Genomic DNA, 21,966 nt, shown 5'->3' on the forward strand with positions numbered 1-21,966 from the left:
ACCTCTTTTTCTTTATAAATTACCCAGTTTCTGGTATGTCGTTATCAACGGCATGAAAATGGACTAATATAGCATTGTATTGTTTGAAAAATATGCTACTTAAATACTCCGCTTCTTTTGTTAACTAAATACAATAATCTGCTTACAAAAGCCTTATTTCGAGGATAGTTCGGGGTCAGGTAATTTTCTAATTAAATTTTATTTTATTTTATTTTATTTTTGAGACAGGGTCTTACCCTGTCACCCAGGCTGGAGTACAGTGGCGCAATCACGGCTTACTGCAGCCTTGACCTCTTTGGGTTCAAGTGATCCTCCCACCTCAGCCTCCCAAGTAGTTGGAACTACAGGCACATGCCACCACACCTGGCTAATTTTTGTATTTTTCTGTAGAGATGATGTTTCCCCATTTTGCCCAGGTTGGTTTCTAACTCTTGGGTTCAAGTGATCCACCCACTTCAGCCTCCCACAGGCCTGAGCCACTGCGCCTGTCCTGCCCATTACCTATTTAAAAGAATTCTTGATCCTTTTCTTATCACTCTCTGTTTCTTAGTCTGCTTTATTCTTCTTCAGTCATGTATCACTATTTGAAATTAAGTTATTTATTTGTTGTCTCCTCCACTGAAGAGCAAATCACATAAGCTCAGGGAGCTTTATCCACTGCTTTATGACAGAGCATAGAATTCCATCTGGCAAATAGTACATAATCAACTACAGTATTTTTTTTTCTAAATGAATGAAAGATGAAGATGTTCTTCTACTATATGATCGAGCAATCCCAGTGCTGGGTATATATCCAAAAGAAAGAAAATCAGTATGTCAAAGAGATGTCTGCACTCCCATGTTTATTGCTGCACTGCTCACAATAGCCAAAATATGGAATCAACCCAGGTGCCCATCAGTGGATGAATGGACAAAGAAACTGGTAAATATGCACAACGGAATACTATTTAGCCATAAAAAAGAATGAACTCCTGTCATTTGCAGCAATATGAATAGAATTGGAGGTCATTGCGTTAAGTGAAATAAGTCAGGCACATAAAGACAAATATCTCATGTTCTCACTCATATGTGGGAGCTAAAAAATTTGATCTTGTGGAGGTAGAGAGTAGAACGGTGGTTACCAGAGGCTGAGAAGGGTTGGGGGCGGTGGTGAAGAGAGGTTGGTTAATGGGCACAAAAATACAATTAGAAGAAATAAGTTCTAGTGTTCAATAGCACAGTAGGGTGACTACAGTTATCAATAATTTATTATATATTTCAAAATACCTAAAAGATAAGATTTGGAATTTTCTCAACACAAATAATAAATGTTTGAGGTGATGGGTACCCCAATTACTCTGATTTGATCATTACATATTTCAAGGATGTATCAAAATATTCAGTGTACCCTGTAAATATATGCATTGATTATCAATAAAATCCAGATAAAAAAAGATGTTCTCTTTTTTTGCTCAAGTCTTAGAATAATCAATGGGAAAACTAATTTAATGAGACTCTATTCTTAAAATGAAAATGATGTAGAGTGACTTGGAAATCCTCAAATGAAGGACGTGGTGTATATTTGAGCTCTGGTAGAAGATATTGTAAGAAAACTGTCAGAAGCCTTTGATAATCCTTTTTCCCTCCTAATTTCCAACTTTGCCCATGGTTGGTCAGAGAAGAAATTTAGAAACTCTTGCCTGATTTTGCTAGAGAAATTTTTAACAGTTTCAAAAGACTTTTCTGATATCCACATCTCGTGACAGATTGACCAGCTGTCAGGATGGTCCATTTCTGGGACTTTAAGTTTATGAGTCCATCACACAGCATGATCTTCCTTGACTTGATAAGGAGGTAACATGGCATGGCATAGAGGAGTCAAAGGGATGGGATCTGGTCCCTTTGTGTTAATAACAAGCCACGTGACCTTGGAAAGCCACACACATGCTCTCGGCCTCAGTTTCGTCTTCTATAAAACGAGCCAATTTGACAAGGTAACCTCTAAAGTTCCTTGCAGTGTTTTTTATAATATATCTTTTGTGTGTCTGCTGTCTCCTGTGGGACGAAACTCTCTCAGACCTTTAATCTTTTTGTTTATGGCTTTAATTTCTTTTGACATATTCCGCCCCGGCAAATTCTTAGGCCATTATCAGTTGTTTATACTCTCATAAAAAAATAGCTGCCTTTCACTGCGCCGAAAACTTTATAAGCCATTATAACTCTTTACACCTCTCAACTATGCCATGGAGTAGGTATTGTGGAGGTAGTACTATATGATTGTCAACATTTTCCAGAGGAGAAGACAAGCCTGGGAAGATTGAAAGGCGACCCAGTGTAATAGTTGGATTTATGCACCTGAACCAGACTGCTGGGGTTCAAATCTCAGTTCTGTTTTGCACCAGCTCTGTGACCTCGGGCAAATTATATACCTTTCTATGCGTCAGTTTCCTCACCTACAAAACAGGCATGATCTGTTATTCCTTTCTCTGTTCCCCGCTCCCTTCTAGCCTCACGATGTTCATGCTACAGAAGGAGGAGTGGTACAGAAGGCACAGTGGCTCACAACTGTAATCCCAGCACTTTAGGAGGCTAACGGGAGGATCACTTGACCCCAGGAGTTTGAGATCAGCCCGGGCAACACAAGGAGACCCCATCTCTACAAAACATGTAAAAATATACAGGCATGATAAAAACAAAGGTATTTACCACATAAGGCTACTCTAAAAATTAAGTGGGTTAATTAATGTAAGGTGCTTAGAACAGTGCAAATCTTAGCCATGTTCATTCCTGCTGTTAACGAGTGATACAGTCCTTGTCTCTGACACGATCGGATTTTTGATAGGGGAGTGAGAGAAAGTGCTCAGGACGTAAAACACCTGAGGAAAATGTTTGGGACTAAAAAGAACACAGTAGGACGGGGAGGCTGGAAGTCCAAGGACTGATTCATCTGAGTCCCTTGCTAATAAACCCTTCGATTTCATCCATTCTGGGGATCAAGGACATGCCGTGAAGAAGAACAAGCACAGGGGTGGCCCAAAGGGCAGCATGCCGGGCGCAGGGCGTCCTGGAACAGACACGGCAGGCACAGGAGCGCACAAACCTTTTTCCCTTTAGAAAGGTCAGCATATCAGAAGAGCTGCATCAGAAATAATTTTAGTCTCAGCTCAGAACAGTGTGACATTTGGATGGCTCTGCAAATGTACCCCAGGTCCCTGGATGTGTTCTGTGTCCTCAATACCCAACATCCTGGGTGTTCTGTGTTCTGTGCCCTGTGCAGGCCTCTCTACATAGTACTGTGTTCATAAACGCCCCCTTCTGTTCCATGCCAATAGGTGTGCTGGAGGAAGAATATTTAAATTTTAATCACAGACTCATAGGTATTTAGGTCTAGGGAAGTTACAGACTTCCACAGAGAAATGAGAGTTCATATGACCAGAGGAAAGGTTCGGCAGCAGCCAAAGCTGACTCATCTGCACAAAACGCCTCTGAATTGTTGTTATGTGTCCTTGTTACAGGAAAGACAGTAATTACTGTCACAGAGGCCATTCAGAACCTTCTTCCTGTGGAGTGTTTCAAAGAGGTTCAGTGGGGGTGTGTATTAAACACACTAGGAAATGAACATCGATCCACCACTCTATTTTTGCCATCTGTTTTCTTTTAAAAAGCTTACAATGCAGCCAGGCGTGGTGGCTCATGCCTGTAATCCCAGCACTTTGGGAGGCTGAGGCAGGAGGATTACTTGAGGTCAGGAGTTCGAGACCACCCTGGCCAACATGGTAAAACCCTGTCTCTACTAAAAAACAAAGTTTAGCCGGGCATGGTGGCTCACGCCTGTAATCCCAGCTACTCAGGAGGCTGAAGCAGAATTGCTTAGACTGGGGAGGTGGAATTTGCAGTGAGCTGAGATTGTGTCACTGCACTCCAGCCTGGGCAACAGAGAGACTCCATCTCAAAAGAAGAAAAAAAAAAAAAAAGCTTAGAATACTACTCAAGTTATATTACATTTGAAGTTGATATCTAGAAAGTATATAAAAATTTAATATTATTTCTGTAAAACAAGACTCTCTTGGAAGATATCCATATTGCATGTAGAGGAGATAAGGCATCCATTGTTACCAATTTCCTAGGAATAAAAAGGAAGTGAAGAATGCAGCTCAAAGATATTTGCGTATTGTCTTTATGTTGTTACCTAATTTGCAGAAGTTTGCATACACCTATATACCTATGAAACGTATTATCTTGCAATAATTATCAGGGAAGGTGACCTAATAGGTGTTACAAAATCGAATGACCAAAACAGTATTAAGGATGAAAGAGAACGACCTTTAGGAAAATTAATTGAGCACCGTATTTTTATTTTAAAAAATTCTATGATTTTGCTATGAAAGTAAAATGTAAAGTAAATGATACCTTTTCATGCTACCACACAATTTTATTTAAAAAAATTTTAAAGTACAAACACTTGTTTCATTTATTGTTCTAAAAAATGGTGCATCGCTACCAATAAAAATATAAAGTTCTTACATATGGGATAAAATAAACTTATTTTCTTTCATTTTCTCAATTATATCCTAATCAGAACCTTTTTAACAAATGGATTTTGAACCTCGTTTTAAGCAAATTCTCTTTAAATGTCATTTTCCAGTAGCCATTATCCTGTTAGTCAAGGACTTCTTGCCCCTCTAAGACCCGTGCCTTGCCCGGCAGCTCTCCTGTTTCTACATTTGTGGCAGTCAGTTCCCCCAAAATAATGTCCTGTACAGGTCTTGGCTCTTCTCCATTTGTTGGGCATAAATCCTTATCAGAACTCCCCTCAAATACGGATGTGTGGTTGATTCACATACCGTTCTCATTCGTTCCACCCATTCTGGGCCTTCATTGCATGCTGCCTTCTCTAATGTTCTCATTCCCGACATAATTGTAAGCTATCTGGGGAAAGAACTTGCCAATATTTACTGTTTTGTGATCCCTGACCTCATTCCGCTATCTGTACTCAGAGTGGAGCTAGCCAAGTACGGCGGCGTGAGGTTGCTGTCTTCCACACTCCCGGCCATTTGAGAGTATTGCCCCTTCTCTGTTCCCCGCTCCCTTCTAGCCTCACGATGTTCATGCCCTGCTACAGAAGGAGGAGTGGTAGAGAGATGAAAAGCCATTACCGAGCAAGGGAGACAGGAAGGTCCCTAGAAAACATTGTCATACAGGCAATCTACTATTTCAGGAACATTTCTCTTCTTGTAGGGGCTATGATATTGGGTCTGGATCTCTTAGGAGTCTATGGGTGAGTCTTGGGGATCCATAAACCCCTAGATTTTCAGGCACAGTTCTGTGTTATACACTTCGTTCTATGGAGAAAGTTCACAGTTTATAAAGATCTAGTGAGTTCAGGAAATGTTCCCCTCCTCCCTCATTCCATTGTCCCTGGGAATTTAGCCTCCACTTTTCTAAAGAAATCGTTAGGAGGTAGTATGAGGTCATGTTGATTCTAGAATCTTACCTTTTCCACAAAGTACATAATGCCCTCATGACCACGCTGACGAGGGGGCTTCCAGCTGAGCACCACATAGCTCCGGGTGGCCTCAGTGACAGAGAGGTCTGTCGGGGGGCCAGGCACAATACCCTCTGAAAAACAACAAGGAAACATGAGAAGCACACATTCTGGGTAGCCCAGGATACTCAGAGAGCCACAGATGCTGCTCTCTTTGTGGAGGAAGAGTTAATTATGGCTCCATAGTATAAAGAAATACCTTGTCTCTAAAATTCGCCCACAACATCATTCATTCATTCATTCTTCAAATGCCATTGAGCAGTTGTTGTTGTTTTGGTTTTTTTGTGGGGGAAAGGGTCTCACTCTACCACCCACGCTGGCGTGCAGTGGTGCAATTTTGTCTCACTGCTGCCCTGACCTCCTGGGCCCAAGTGATCCTCCCACCTCAGCCTTCCAAATAGCTGGAACCACAGGTGCACACCACCACACCTACATAATTCAAATTTATTTATTTATTTATTTATTTTTTGTAGAGACGAGGTCTCCCTATGTTGCCCAGGCTGGTCTTGGACTCCTGAGCTGAAGTGATCCTCCTGCCTTGGCCTCCCAAATTGCTGGGATTACAGGCGTGAGCCACAGCGGCCAGCCCCATTGCTCATTTAGAATATAGAGCTAAGGAATCTAGGATACTCTTCTTATCTTTAGTTCTGAGGCCAGGTCAGGAGTGTTAGGGTGAAAGCAAGGACAAACTTTCAGAGGCACCCTGATCCCAGAAGTCCCAGAGCATCTAGAGTTTCGAGCCACATGAACCCCCAACAAGCAAGATTTACCCTGGCTCAGATATGAAAATAAGTGGGGCACTGAATCCTATAAGCAGACAGGCAGGAGCCAAGGACCCAGTGGAGCTGAGTTTATAGTTTTAGTAAAGTTTAGGACAGTTTCAGTTTATAGTAACAGTGAAGTTGGTCTTATCAGGCAGGGGGGAAGGAGACTGGAAATACATAGACTCCAGAGGTCAAGAAAAATAATGGGGTACAGAAAAAATATTTAAAGAAATAATGATGAAAAATTTCCAAATCTGATGAAAACTACAAACTCACAGATTAGAGAAACCTGCAAACCCTAAGCACAAGATATACGAAGAAAACTACGCAATGCATATCATAATCAAACGGTAAAAACTAGTGATAAAGAGAATATATTAAAAGCAGATAGAGAAGACACATTATATATTGAGGAACAAAAATAAGAATAAAAGCAATCATTCTTGTAGTGTAGATCTGCATTATGCTGGACAAAGCTCTTAAAGTACTGAGAGAAAAAACTGTCAACCTAGAATTCTATACTTAGTGAAGATATAGTTCAAGAATGAAGGTAAAATAGAGGTTTTTTTTCACATAACAAAGGATAAAATACCAGCACTACAAGAAATGTTCAAGGAAGTGCTTCGGGTGAAAAGAAAATCATATCAAATGGAAATCTGGATTTATACAAAGAAATGAAAAGCAATGGAAATGATAAAAATGTGAGTGAATAAAACCTTTTTTCTTACATTTTATATCTCTGAAAGATAATTGACTACAGTCAAAATAATAATATCATATTATGTAGTTTACAATAATATGCAAATAAAATGTATGACAATAACAGCACCAAGGGTAAGAGTGGGCAATGGAATAATACTGTTGCAGGCCAGGCATGATGCCTCATGCCTGTAATCCAGACAGTTTGAGAGGCCAAGGCAAGTGAATTGCTTGAGCTCAGGAGTTTGAGACCAGCCTGGGCAACTTGGTGAAACCCCATCTCTACAAAAAATACAAAAATTAGCCAGGTATGGTGGTATGTACCTACAGCCCCAGCTACTTGGGAGGCTGAGATGGGAGAATTGCTTGAGCCCAAGAAGTTGAGGCTGCAGTGAGCCATGGTCATGCCACTGCACTCCAGCCTGGGCAACAGAGAGAGACCCTGTCTAAAAAAAAAAAAAAAAAAAAAAAAGCACTGTTGTAAATTCTTACACTACATGTGAAGTAATATAATATTACTGGAAGGTAGACTATGAAAAGTCAGGTCAGGACAAAGGAGGTAAAACACGAATATCAGGAATGAGAGAGGTGACACCACTACAAATTCTGCAGATATTAAAAGGATAATAAGAAAATATGAACAACTTTATGAATGAATAAGTTTCTTGAAAGATGAAAACTATTAAATTTTACTCAAGAAAAAGTAATAACCTGAATAGTCCTAAATTTATTTTAAAAATTGAATTTGCAGTGTAAAAGCTTCCCACAACAAAACAAAACAAACAAACCAAAAAACAAACCTCCAGGCCTAGATGGCTCCACTGGTAAATTATACTAAATGTTTAATAAAAAAAAAAATAGAAGTCCACACAAGCTCTTTCGAAAAATTAAAATAATGGGAACACTTTCCACTCATTACCCTAATACCAAAACCAAGCCAAGACTTTACTAGAAAAACCACAGACCAATATCTTTTATGAATATAGATGCAAGAATTCCTTAAAAAATTTTTAGCAAATAAACTCCAGCAATGTATAACACAGCATAACATAGTGACATTCAACCCAAGACTGTGAGGTTTAGTTTGCGTCACTTACTTTATTTAGGTTTAATAATCTAAAATTAATCAATGCAATTCAACATGTTAAGTGGAAAAATAAAAATCATATGATCTTCTCAATAGAAACAGGAAAAGCATTTGACAAAATCCAATGCTTTTCCCTAATATAAACTCTCAGAAAACCAGGAGTATAAGAAATTTTTCTCAACTGGATAAAGGATATCTATACAAAACCTACACTTAATGTTATACTTAATGGTGACAGCCTGAATGCTTTCCCCCTGAGATCAGGAAAAGGCAAAGATGACCAGTCTACCACTTCTATTCAACATTGTACTAAAGGTTCTAGATGGAGCAATAAGGAAAGAAAAAGAAATAAGAGGTATCCAGATTGAAAAGGAAGCCATTAATTTATCTTTATTTACAGATGGCATAATCCTGTAATAGAAAATGCATAATAAATTTCATAAAAAACCCTAACGTTTGTGAGAATTAATAAATTAGTTCAGCAAGGATGCAGGACACAAAATCAATATACAAAAATCAATTGCGTTTCTTTCTAATAGCATCAAAAATAAATTAAAGTAAAAAGCAATACCATCTACAGCATCATCAGAAATCTGAAATACGTGAGAGTAAATCTATAAAAATGTGCAGGACCTGCACACTAAAACTACTAAGGTGAGAGAAATGAAAGCAAAGCTGAATGAATGGAGATACAGGCTATGTTCATAAATCAAAAGACTCAATACTGTTCAGTTGAAATCCCAGCATGTGTTTTGTAGAAGTTGATAAGCTGATTTTAAAATTTATATAGAAATGTAAAGACAGAATAGCTGAAACAACTTTGGGAGGAAAAAAAACAACATAAGATTAGAGGACTTGTACTGATTTTAAGATGCTAAAATTTATATGTCAAATAAAATGAAACTCAGAAAAGCCGTAGTAATAAAGACAGTATGATATTGATAGAGGGGAAAGAAAATTGACCAATAGAGATTCCAGAAATTGATCCACAAATACGTAATAAATTGAATTTGACAATGGTGCCAAGACAAATTTGTTGGGTAAAGAATAATCTTTTCAATAGATATTGCTGAAATAATTTAATAGCCATATGCAAGTATGAATGATAGTAGTAACTGAGACCCTTACTTCTTGTAACATAGAAAAAATTAATTTTAAATGCGTCACAGAGTGAAATGTAAAAACGAACGCTATAACATTTCCAGTGGGAAAAAAACAGGAAGAATACCTGGATTTGACAAAGATGCCCAATGTCACAAAAACTGGCAAATTAACACATGAAAAGATGCTCAACATTATCAATAAAATGCAAATCAAAGCCACAAAGAAATATCACTATGAACCCACTAGAATGGCTAAAATTAGAAAGACTGGCCACACTAAGTCCTAGTGACAAAGCGGGAGCAACTGGAATTCTCATGTGGTGCTGGTGGGAATGGAACACGGTACGATCATTTCAGAAAACAGTTGGCAGTTCCTTTAAAAATTAAGCATACACTTACCACATAACACATCCATTCAACTCCTAGGTATTTACGCACGATATAAATGAAAGCATATGTCCACAGAAACAGTTAAGAATGTTCATAGAAGCTTTCAACAGTGAATGGATAAATACATTGGAATGAATTGATACACACACCAATGTAGATAAATCTCAAAATAATTATGCTGAGTAAAGAAAAGCAGACAAAAATGAACACGATTCAATTGATCTACAATTGTGGACAACGTAAACTACAGTGACAGAAAGCAGATCAGTGATGGCTGGAGATGGGGAGACATGAAAGGGAGGAATTACAAAGGGGAAGGGGAAATTTTAGGGGTGATAAATATGTTCATTATTTTGAAAATGGTGATGGTTTCACAGGTATATACACGTGTAAAATTTATCAAATTGTACATGTTACATATTTGCAGTATATTGTATGATAATTACATCTTAATAAAGCTTTGAAAATAAAATGGGATTCTCTGACTTAAGTTACTTACAATCTCCATATATTTTAGAATGTTCTTCCCAAAACATCTTAAGCAATACACACGGCACCCTCTACAACAAAAGCCAAACTGCTTAGCAAAACATCAGCAATAGTATCTGGGGCAACCAGACTTCTTACCTGAAGGTTCTTCTTCAGTAACAATGATCTGTCCAGTCCAGGGTGCTGAGGGGCGACCTGAACAAAGACAAATAGAAGAATTACAAACGTTCACAAGTGTGCAATTTATCAGCTGCACTGATGAGTTGGGGAAGTGGCCAGATTAGTCACAACTGGGGTTGTTACTAGTAGACTTCTGTGTTTTCCCATGAATGGTATCAATCATGTAGAGGGCATTGTGGGAAACACAGCCCCTGTCCTCAAGGTACTCATAATCTCCTGGAGCCTGGAATCCGCCTGGACTGGCTGCGTGGACGTTTCTGGAACTGTACTGGCACAAGCTAGGTAAGTAACCTGTGTTCATTTAACTGCTCAATATGAATCTCCTGGAACAGGTAGGCTTGCTCATCCCCTCTGAAGAGATAGCATGCGTTTGGGAGAAACATTTCCAGAAAATTGTAAGTCCAGTAGTTATTTATCTGTCATAATAAGATGAAAGAGGAGAGGGAGTGCTGATCCTGCAGTAAAGCTCAGCAAAGCAAATCTTTCCCATTACATTTTGAAAAACATTATCTCCAAAGGAAATCAGTTGAGATCCTGAGCAAGGAAAATGAATGATACGGGTACAAAGTTAAAGAGGAAATTTCACTTGTATGATCCCATAAACATCAGAAAGAGAGAGTGGTTCTACTCTTGCATTAACCAGGGGACTTTCTGTCAGAGTTTGTGCAAAAACGGAAAGGCGGTGAAGAAAATAACTTATTTTCAATTCAAACAAATCTTATTTTGATTAGAATTGATAAAAGAGGAGAAAACGAATGTATGAGATGGAATTTGCAAGTTCAGAAAAGAGGGCAGGAAGTCAGAGGGTTGGTGAAAAGTGACTGAAGAGCAATCAAGGAGCCTGATGGGACACGGTTGCTGGGGAAATGGTAATATTATTATTATCATTTTGAGATGGAGTCTCGCCGTCGCCCAGGCTGGAGTGCAGTGGCGTGATCTTGGCTCACTGCAACCTCTGCCTCCCGGGTTCAAATGATTCTTCTGCCTCAGCCTTCCAAGTAGCTGGGATTACAGGTGCCTGCCACCACGCCTGGATAATTTTTTGTATTTTTAGTAGAGATGGGGTTTCGCCATGTTGGCCAGGCTGGTCACGAACTCCTGACCTCAGGTGGTCCACCCACCTCGGCCTCCCAGAGTGCTGAGATTACAGGTGTGAGCCACCACAACCAGTCAGTGACTTTATTTTAATTAGACTTTTATGATGCCACTACATGTACTGAAGGTAAAGAATAACACTGTGATGGAGCATAGACCAGCAGTCCTCTACAAAGGTGATTTTGCCCCTCAGGTGATATTTGGTAGCGTCTCCATGACACTGCTGGTATCTAGTGGTTAGAGACAAGGGATGTTGCTCAGCCTCCGGCAATGAACAGGACACCCCCAGCCACCTCCCGCAACGACAAAGAATTACTGGCCTAAAATGCCAGTAGGGCCAAGGTTGAGAAGCCTGGCATAAGACTGAAATGTTACTATCCAACACTTCTCGTAATGTCATTTTATGTTCCCTATTGTTGGAGATGCCATATGGGTTTCCATGAAACAAATATAGGGCATGATTCATGTACCATGGTTTTGACATTAAGACTTGGAGACTAAATTTATTAAAAGATTATTATTATTGTTATTATTGAGACAGGGTCTCACTCTGTTGCCCAGGCTGGAGTGCAATGGTGTGATCACAGCTCACTGCAGCCTTGACCTCCCGGACTCTAGCAATCCTCGCACCTCAGCCTCCTAAGTAGCTGGGACTTACAGGTGTATGCTACCATGCCTGGCTTTTTTTTTTTTTTTTTTTTTTTTTTGTAAAGATGGGGTCTTTCTATGTTGCCAGGGCTGCTCTCAGAACTCCTAGGCTCAAGCAATCCTCCCATCTTTGCCAAGTGCTGGGATTACAGGTGTGAGCCACCACGCCTGGCCTGAAAAGATGATTTTTGACAGTCTAATATGAGAACTCAAACCTAGATTAGACATAATGTTGTCTATCTGTTTTTCCTTTGATATAGAGAGACGTACTGTGCTGAGATATTAGTGCTCTAAGGGAGGACTCCAAGGTAAAGAAATAGACCTAGAGGCAGAAAAAAAAATTATTTTTGGAATGTATAATAATGGGAATAAGAATGTTCTCCAGGCTCTTTGCTTTCATACTTCATTCCACACACAATGCCTGGAACTCAGTTTAACAATATAAATGTTTCTGAATAAAATAAAATAAAATAAAATAAAATAAAATAAAATAAAATAAAACCCTTAAGAGAATGACTAAGGCAAAGTTTTTGGGGGATTTTTCCCCCTCGGATTTTCTGATGAAAAAAGGATTTCTTGTTCTTGTCTCCCTCTAGTGGAAGGGAGAGGAACAACCTTGCAATGAAGCTGATTCTTGCAGTCATTTTAAAAAGGTTTAGGGAAGGTCCTGAAAAATGAAAAGTGCTTACTTTTAAGTCTAGCTTTCTCAGCTGGATCCAGAGCAGCCACGGGCTCGGAAACTCGAGATGGGAAACCTATTCCCGTTTTATTCACAGCTCGAACTCGGAAGATATAGGAACGACCTTCGATCAATCCAGTGACAGGAAAACGAGCAAACTTCACAGGTGTGTCATTGCACTGCGACCAGTTATCTGTGCCCACCTCACACCTAAAGGAATGAGCATGATTGACAAAACTAGTAAAAGAAGTATGGCTTAATGAATATCTCCAGAGCTGCAAAATCACCCAGTTGTTTCAGATCTCCCAGTAAAACATCCAAGTCAGGCGTGGCTCGCTAGCTGCTGAACTGCAGGCACCCAGTTTCACTCAAATGCACTGTGTCTTCTTTACCAAGAGGAAACAAGCCTCAGATCCTTCCTGAACGCATAAAAGGCAGGCATCTGAGGGGTCTTGTGTACAAAGCAGAGGGGTTTGGGGGCTGCTGGGCTAAGCAGATAAATATACCCAATCTTAGCACTGGAGAGGACCCCCAAACATCCCCCCGGCGGATGCCTTCAATTCTACCATTAGTGACTTCTCTGTCTTCCTTAGGTATTTCCTTTGAAAAACAGAGATATTATTGAGAAAACTGGCGTCGTAAAAGATAGCTATTTGCACTGTAGTTTGGAGACTAGTTCACCATATTTTCTCACTTGATGGTCATTACATCCTGTATAGAGGGTAAGGAGGTTATTGTGGAGATGTTTGTTTCTTTAACTGAAGAGACTGATGAGAGGTGGGGAGATGCCCAGGCCTGGCAGGGGCAGATTGAGTAGGTACTTGGAAACACTGATTTCTAATTGAGTGCTTTTACAGCAGTTGGTACCTGGGGATGGAGTGGGTCACTCCCAGCAGACAAATGTGACAACTCTTATCATGCTGTTGGCCTGATCAACGAAGCTTCAGGGGCTCAACATGTGACTAAATTTTACAGCATTAGGATTAAGCAACTCTTACCTTTTTTATGAGCAGAGTGCTGCACTTTTAGTTCATATCATTTCCCCAACATGGGCTCTATGTCCAAAATGTATAATTCCCAAATGATTCTCAGGGGCCTGGGGGTTGCCAGTGGCAGGACAGAGGCGGCTGGTGTGGGAAGTTTATCTCCCCTCCTCACAATCACCTTCCTCTCTTTGATATAGACAATAGACAATTTCCTTACGTAAAGTGGAATAGACAACTTCCTCACTTTCCTTATGTAAAGTGTTGTCTGTCAAACGTGGCTTCGATCCCTGCCTTCCATCCATTTCCCCTAATCCTCCTTGGTAGAAATTCTGGAGCTGCTAGGATTTTGGGGAGGTGGGGCGGTGGCAGAAGCCGATAGGGCCAGGACAATTCTTCAAACTACACCTGTCCCCAGAGATTCTGCCAGGACTCAGCCTCTTCTCTGTGCGATACTGTGGTGACCCAGTGACACTAGAGGATCCTTCCTAACCTCATGTGGGCAGAAAGAAAGGCGGAACTCACGGCTCCTGACACTGTCCGCAGCACGTTGGAGCAGAAAGAACACAAACCTACAGCCAGGCTCACAGCTGAATTCTAGTTCTGCTACTTCTTACCCGCGTGATCTTGGGCGAGTTAGTGCTTCCTCACTGATATGTGGTCTTGGGCCTCATTTCCTACTTGAAATAAAAGCAACGACCTCACAGGGTGGTTATGGGTTAGTGGTTAATATATGCGAAGTGTTTAGAACAATGCCATGCACACAGTAAATGCCTAATAAATCATAGCCACAAGGTGGGTATTTTCATTACGACTAAGGCCAGAGGAGAACAAAATGTACTGATTGTCCCTGGCCTTTCACTGGTCAAAGTGTAAAAATCCCTTGGAAATGTGCCAAAGACAATAAAGCACAAAAAAAGAATATATCTAAACCTTCACAATTCATCACTACTAAATGATGAAATGTTGTGGAAGCATTTTTTCACATGGATGGTTAAATAGTATATAATTTATTAGAAATATTTCTTACAAATAGTTCTGAGCACAATCGCCTGTATTTATGTACTGCGAGGTTCAACGCACCCTTGGTGCAAACTCATTGTGCTAATACGACACAGATTGTCCGTCTCTAGTGATTTCTACAATGAGGTTTCATTACTCAAAAATGAAAAGAGAATTGGAGCAATGATCTGAATAGAAACCAAGTCAGAGAACAATGTTATTTAGGCCAATAATCTAAACTTGCTGTCTGTATTGTCCAAACTCATGTCATAATTAATGTGTAAAGCCCAATTACTATAAATATCAGAGCCTCTAAAGTTTTGGAGAATGTAGACAACACTTGTAGATAGTGCATAATTTGCTACTATTGATTTTTTGTTGTTACTTCTTTGTATAACTTGGAAACACATCCTGAGGTAGAAATAAGACTTTGGTAGTATTACCAAAGTAAATATTCTTAAATTATTGACATATTAGGAATATAGACATTAACTATGCTGAATTCCAATTATTTCATTTCCAAGGTGGCCTCTATGAGGTCTACAAATTCATAACATTCTTGCCAAATTAGTGACATAAGCTGGTAGCCAAATTCAAAAAAATTCATCTTTGGAATTTAGGTAAATAATTAATTCATTTTTGGAACTTTTACCTAAATTCCAAAGAAGGATTTTTTGAATTTGACTACCAGCTCATGTCACTAATTTGGCAAGAATGCTATGAATTTGTAGACCTAATAGAGACCTAACAGAGGCCATCTTATAAATGAAATATATATATATATACACACACACACCCCTATTTACCTAAGTTCCAAAGATGAATTTTGTGACACTATGATATGAGCTGTCACATTTGTCTGCTGGGAATGACCCACTCCATCTGCAGGTACTAACTGCTGTAAAAGTACTCAATTAGAAATCGGTGTTTCCAAGTACCTACTCAACATACACACACACACACACACACACACACACACACAGAGGTATTTATAATGGGTATATATACCCATTTTATATATATATACATATATGTAGGACCATTATATGTATGTGTGTCTATGTATGTGTACGTATGTGTACATCTATACACACACAGAGAAAGAGAGAGCGAGAGACTGAGACAGAGACAAATAGAGAAAAAGAAAGATGAAGAGAGATACAGAAATAGAAACAGAGAGGAAGGCCAGAAAAGAAAATATTTCCCCTAGAAATGATGGGAGAAATCAAGACTGCATCTCTATGACCAAATAACTGTAACTGATATTAGCCTAAGCACTAACTTGTCAATAAAATATCCGAGAATAGGACTCCCTCCATCGACAGCTGGCTGTTTCCAAGAGATGATGATATAATCTTTGTTGGCCTCCAAGCACTTCACATCCAAGGGAGCAGCTGGGGCTCCTTCAATCTCTGCATCAGCATCTGTGGAGAGAGAAGGATCCCATTAACCCTCTCAGACATGCTGTCAGCTCGGCAGGCGGAGGTCTCAGTGCACACGCTTCTTACCACATCATCACAGTGGCTCCATCTTTGGCCCCAACACAGCAAGCATCAAATCTTGCTATTTGTTGACCAACATGTGTGTTTTTCACCTTCGGCAGGAAGAACATTGGGTCAGAAAATAGAAAGTGCTCTGAAAAGAACCCATGACCTTTGTCTCATGGTCCTTCCAGCCCAAAATGTTCCAAAAGAAAATTAATATAGAGATGCTGAAGATTGCATTCAGACAAGTCAGTTGTGCCAGAAAGTCAGTTCTCATGACATTGATTGTGCAATGTTGCTAAGAAAAAACTAACAAAGGCCCCCAAGAGGGACAAATGCCCCTTCTGGAGGCATCCGCAAGAAAATACGAGTCATAGAGCTTCGCCAGTCGTAGGCAAGACACTACCATTTTGAAAGAGAAAACATTTGTTTTAATCAAATGATTGTCACCAAACTGAAGACACTTAGGGAAAGAACTCCAATGCAATACTCACATCTGAGCTTAGTTTATCTGAGTTTAGTAAAAGTCCAGGATAATACAAGAAACAGTACAATCCTTTTTTATGAAATGGGATCCCCTGACCACGCAGCCCCTCACAGCTAAATTAGTGAATCAGGGCTGTTTATAGGAGGGAGAAAAGGGGGAACGAAAATATTCAGTTAGCAACCTTTTAAGTGAGAATAATTAAGACAAGAGGCAGGGTCCCTGGGGGCGGAGGCCCACATTTGCCAATTCCTCCTGGCATTTGACCAACGCTTTCATAAACGGAGTTAGTAGAAGAGGGTGAGACATGCGGGAGCCACTCACTCAAGGGAAAGCACCCATGTCAACCAAACAAACACTTTCTTTTCCTATGATCTACATTCTGTAACTCTTATGAGTTACAAGGACATTTGATAACAGCAGAAATATTTGTCTACTGCATTTAATAGGTTTGCATTACCTGTGAAGAGCTCAAGCCACTTGGGTTTTGAACATTCTGTCTCTTGCTCTGTGAACCAGCAGGAAAGCGTCTAGGCAAATATCTCCTGCAGAAGTGCTATAGGAGAATGTAACTAAATCATTGTGCCTAAAACTTAATGCAGAATCTCTGCGTGGCACTCAATGGGAAACGAGCATTTTGATGAGGAGACACGTCTTTCCTTCCAGACTTTCAGAGCACTAGATGGCAGAGGGTGGTGCTGCTGATGACAAAGGCAGAGCAGAGCTGCAGAGGAGGTGGGGATGCTGAGGCTGACATGCTTGGGCTGCAAAAAAGGCATTGCTAGAAAGCCACTCAGCTACAAGGGGGACAGCTGGCAACCTCCAGCCATGTCCTTTGCTAATGGCCTATAGCACAACAACCAGCAGCCCCTGAATTGATAGAGCAGAGTTTAGTGAGCTGGGCATCCATGGCTTAGCTGCACGATGGCAGGAATACGCTGTTGTGGAGCCTGGCAGACAGCGGGCATTCAGGGAGCCATTGTTCAGCATTTGTATAGCATTGCTTGGAACTGAGGTGGGCTTGACAATCTTCCAAGTTACTCAGGCATTCATTTGCTCATTCATTCGTTCATTCATTCAGTGCTCTTCTAGGTGTTAACTGCAAAAGTTAAAAAATAAGGATCCTAACTGGGTGCCGTGGCTCATGCCATGGGAGGCTGAGGCAGGTAGATCACTTGAGCCTAGGAATTCAAGACCAGCCTGGGCAACATGGTGAGATCCTGTTTCTATGCATTAAAAAAAAAAATAGCCAGGTATGGAAGTGCGGGCCTGTGTTTCCAGTTACTTGAGAGGCTGACAGAAGAAGATTGTTTGAGTCTGGGAGGTAGAGGCTGCAGTGAGCTATGATCGCACCACTACACTCCAGCCTGGGTGACAAAGTAAGACCTTGTCCCCAAATAATAATAATAATAATAATAATAATAATAATAACCTTCTTTTTCTCAAGAAGCTACAATATAGTGTGAGAAGCAAAACATACTTGGGATGACAAGCTACAACTGTGAAGCAAGGAATCACAGTATTTGGCTTCTAGCAGCTGCTACACAGTGTGGGGCCCACAGCACCCTTCAGACAACATTAATCCTCTTCTATGCCTCTGCCCTTCCCTCTCCCAGCCCTCCAAATAGCCAAACTTTTGTAAGTTTGATTATTAGGTCAAAGATTAGCTTACTACTCTTTATATTTTGACCTCTGACACAGACTATTAAAAACTTTTTGCAAAATGTAAGTAATTCTATTGTCTTTATTGTAAAAGTATTATATATATTTTATGTGAACTGTATGATAATCAAAAAATATGTTAAAATCCCTTTTTTATAACCCAGAGATAACTACTATTAACATATTGGCCTAAATCTTTCTAGACTTTCTTCTATATTTATAAACTCAGAAATGATTATTTTTGAAACAAAGTGATCTTACTATGTAGTTTCATGTAAGCTGTTTTTTCTTGATATATTTCCATATCAATACATGTGGGTAGACACTGGTTTTCATTGCTGTGTGGTATGTCATTGTTTCATGGAGCATCTATTATACTTTATTCTATAACTTGCATATTGGTGAATATCTATATTTCTTTCAATTTTCCTCCAAACGTTTTTTTCACCTCTGTCCACTTAGCTCTTAGAACTAGAATTGTTGGAAATGTGTGTTTTTGATATTTAGTGGCAAAGACCCTGAGAAAAGTTAAACCAATTTATACTCACCAGCCACTGTAGCAGTGTTGTTCCTCCTTTACCCCAGTGGATTTTAAAAAATGTTAAATCTTTTCAATATTTTAGGAAAAATAATCTCATTTCAATTTTCTTTTTTTTCTTTCTTTCTTTTTTTTTTTTGAGATAGGGTCTCACTCTGTTGCCCAGGCTGGAGTGCAGTAAGGCAATCATAGTTCACTGTGGCTTTGACCTCCCAGACTCAAGCTCTCCTACCTCTTCAGCCTCCCAAGTAGCTAGGGCTATAGGCATACTCCACTATGCCCAACTAATTTTTTAATTTTTTGTAGAGACAGGGTCTCACTATGTTGCCCGAGCTGGTCTTGAACTCCTGGGCTCAAGTGATCCTCCCACCTGGGCCTCCCAAAGTGCTGGGATTACAGGCGTGAGCCACTGTGCCCAGCCTCATTTGAATTTTCATTGATTTGATTACTAATGAAAATTTTTTCATATACCTATTTGCCATTTTCAATTCTTCTTTCATGACATTTTAATGACATCCTTTATCACTTTATTATTTCTCTATCTCTTTCTCTCTGCATGAGAGAGAGTGAGAGAGAGATTGTGTGGAAAAAAAAGAAAAGAGAAAGAGAAGGAAAGAATACATCAAAACCTCAAAGAATACGTAATAAAATGATAACACTGGATACCTGTGGGTGGTAGACTTATGGATGGCTTTACTTTTTATTTGTTAAATTTATATTATCTATTTTTTCACAATGAACACATATTATCTGTGTAATAAAATCTTGGCCAAATGTGTACAGCTCTTTACAATGTGTTTCTGCAGACATATGGTGCTTTATACACTGATCATTCTGGTGTGGAAGCTATTTTCTAAGCTGCAAGAATATCAGAGCTCCAAAACAATGCCCTGAAGTGACCTCGTGCAGCTCAATGAATACAAAGTTTAAAAAATACATATATTATTTAAACAATGGCAGTTTCTTACAAAGTTAAACACAAATTACCTAGCAATTCCACTTGTAGGTAGGTACCCAAGAGAAATGAAGATATAGGCCTATAAATATGAACACAAATGTTTATAATAACCAAAGAGTAAAAACGATCACACTCTCCATCAGTGGGTGAACGTACAGGCAAAAGGATGCATATCCATGTATTGGAATGCAATTTAATAAGAAAAAGGAATAATAGGTGTTACAACATGAATGAACCTCAAAACACATAAAGCCAAAGAAGGCCGACATAAAAAACCATAGAGATCCAGAAATGTCCAGAAAGACAAATCTATAGAGATAGAAAGTGAATTAGTAGTTGCAGGAGGCTAGACTGGGTATGGAAGAGGGAAGTAGGGAGGAGAAATCTTTTTGGGTTGATGTAAATTTTCTTTCTTTTCCTTCCTTCCCTTCCTTCTCTCCTTCCTTCCTTCCTTCCCTACCTGCCTGTCTTCCTTCCCTCTCTCCCTCTCTTTTTCTTCCCTTCTTTTTCCCTTCTTCTCTTCTTCTTCTTCTTGTTCTTCTTCTTCCTCTTCTTCTTCTTATTCATCTTCTTCTTCTCCTCCTCCTCCTTCTTCCTTTCCCTTCCTTTCCCTTCCCTGCCTTCTTTTCTTCTTCTCTCTGACTTTCTTTTCTTTTTTCTTTTTGAGACAGGGTCTCATTCTGCCACCCAGGCTGGAGTGCAGTGGTGCAATCACCACTCATCGCAGCCTCGACCTCCTGGACTCAAGCAATCCTCCCATCTCAGCCTCCTGAGTAGCTGGGACCACAGGCATGCACCACGCCCAGCTAATTGTTTTCAGTTTTTGTAGAGATGGGGTCTTGCTATGTTGCCCAGGCTGGTCTCAAACTCCTGGGCTCAAGAGATCCTCCTTTCTTGGCCTCCCAAAGTGCTGGGATTACAGGCGTGAGCCATTGTACCTGGTCAAAATTTTCTAAAAGTGGAGTGTGGGTAATGGTTGTCTAACTCTGTAAATAAACTAAAAAGCACCAAATTGTAATTTAGCATGAGTGAACTTTATGGCATGTAAATTATATCTCAAAAATATGTTTTTAAAAACCTAATATATATCATTTAAAATAAATTTATATGTGAAATCTTTCTCTAAAGATTGTAAAATTCACAATGCAATTCTGAAATTTACCTTTCCAATTTTGTCTTTTCCATTTATCTTTTCAATTCTCTCACATCAACCTCTGACAAACTGAGAATCTTTCAATTTCCTTAATTTGTGGATTTGAAAGCTGGCTTGAGTGTAAATTTTAAATTGGAACACCTTCGCCTCATCCATAGTTAGTAACGTGCAGTCTGGCCTAAACCTGGCAAAGAGGCACCTTTCTGGGTGTGGGCACTGAGAAATGCTGAGGAACCCTAGACTAGGTCAGAGTTCCCAGAAAAAGTTCACGAAGGAAGGAGCATGACAAAGATTTTTGGAATAGCCAGCAATGTTCTCTGGCTCTGGTAAAACAACGGAAAGCGGAAGCAAAGACTTAGCTTAGTTCATCCTCATCTAGCCAGGTTTATCCTGGCGATTTGGCTAAATGAACACACTTGCTAATTGCAGTGTGTCGGTTCTCACTGCGATTTTCCCAGAAGGCCAGCTCCTGTCTTCCCTGACGATACAGACTTTTTCATGATGCCTCTGTGGCGGAGAACGCCTGACACGCTTTTCAGATGTTATAGATATTCAGATATCTGTACCAGCTGCCGGTCTGGGACAGAATTCAATGATCATTTGTATTGTTCAATGCTGATGTGGTATGGCCTAACTGTCCCCAGTAATCATTCTTCCGGTTTCCTTTTAGTACTAGGACCCCTGAGCGTTAGCAGAAAACATGGCTGGCTAACAAGAGACTGTACATCCCAGCTCCCCGCACTGTGAAGTGTCTGCATGTGCTAAGTGTGCACCAAGCAGAAGTGATGAGTGCAATTCGGCCTCTGCCCCTCCACTCCCTTTCTTTCCCCTCCCCATAGGCTGGGATGGGAACCTGGGACAGTACCCCAGGCACGGTGCAATAACAACATAGAGGGGACCTGGGAAGAGGCACCAGGATCATACCCAACTGTCACATAGAGGAGAGAAACAAACCTTTTGTTATTTCATTTCAGCAGCTTAGTCTAGATCCTAATTAAAATCCTGGGTTAGCCATTGGAAGATCTACAACCTAGTTCCACTTCT

General features: G+C 40.0%; 1 protein-coding gene across 8 annotated transcripts in view; it reads right to left on the reverse strand.

Annotated features, from left to right (window-relative positions):
* Positions 1-21,966, reverse strand: part of MYOM1 (myomesin 1) — a 177,513-nt gene that overhangs the window by 65,921 nt on the left and 89,626 nt on the right. For all 8 annotated transcript variants that reach the window (XR_013408196.1, XM_015121625.3, XM_015121623.3 and 5 more), the window contains 4 exons: positions 15,926-16,067; positions 12,669-12,868; positions 10,195-10,251; positions 5,474-5,598 (listed from right to left, as the gene is read on the reverse strand). Coding sequence is in view for 7 of the 8 variants with exons in the window: in XM_015121625.3 (XP_014977111.3) it covers positions 5,474-5,598; positions 10,195-10,251; positions 12,669-12,868; positions 15,926-16,067 (524 nt within the window). In the remaining variant the exon portion in view is untranslated. The remainder of the gene's footprint in view (positions 1-5,473; positions 5,599-10,194; positions 10,252-12,668; positions 12,869-15,925; positions 16,068-21,966) is intronic.

The sequence above is a fragment of the Macaca mulatta genome, chromosome 18 (assembly GCF_049350105.2).
Source record: "Macaca mulatta isolate MMU2019108-1 chromosome 18, T2T-MMU8v2.0, whole genome shotgun sequence".
Classification (NCBI taxonomy): Eukaryota; Metazoa; Chordata; class Mammalia; order Primates; family Cercopithecidae; genus Macaca; species Macaca mulatta.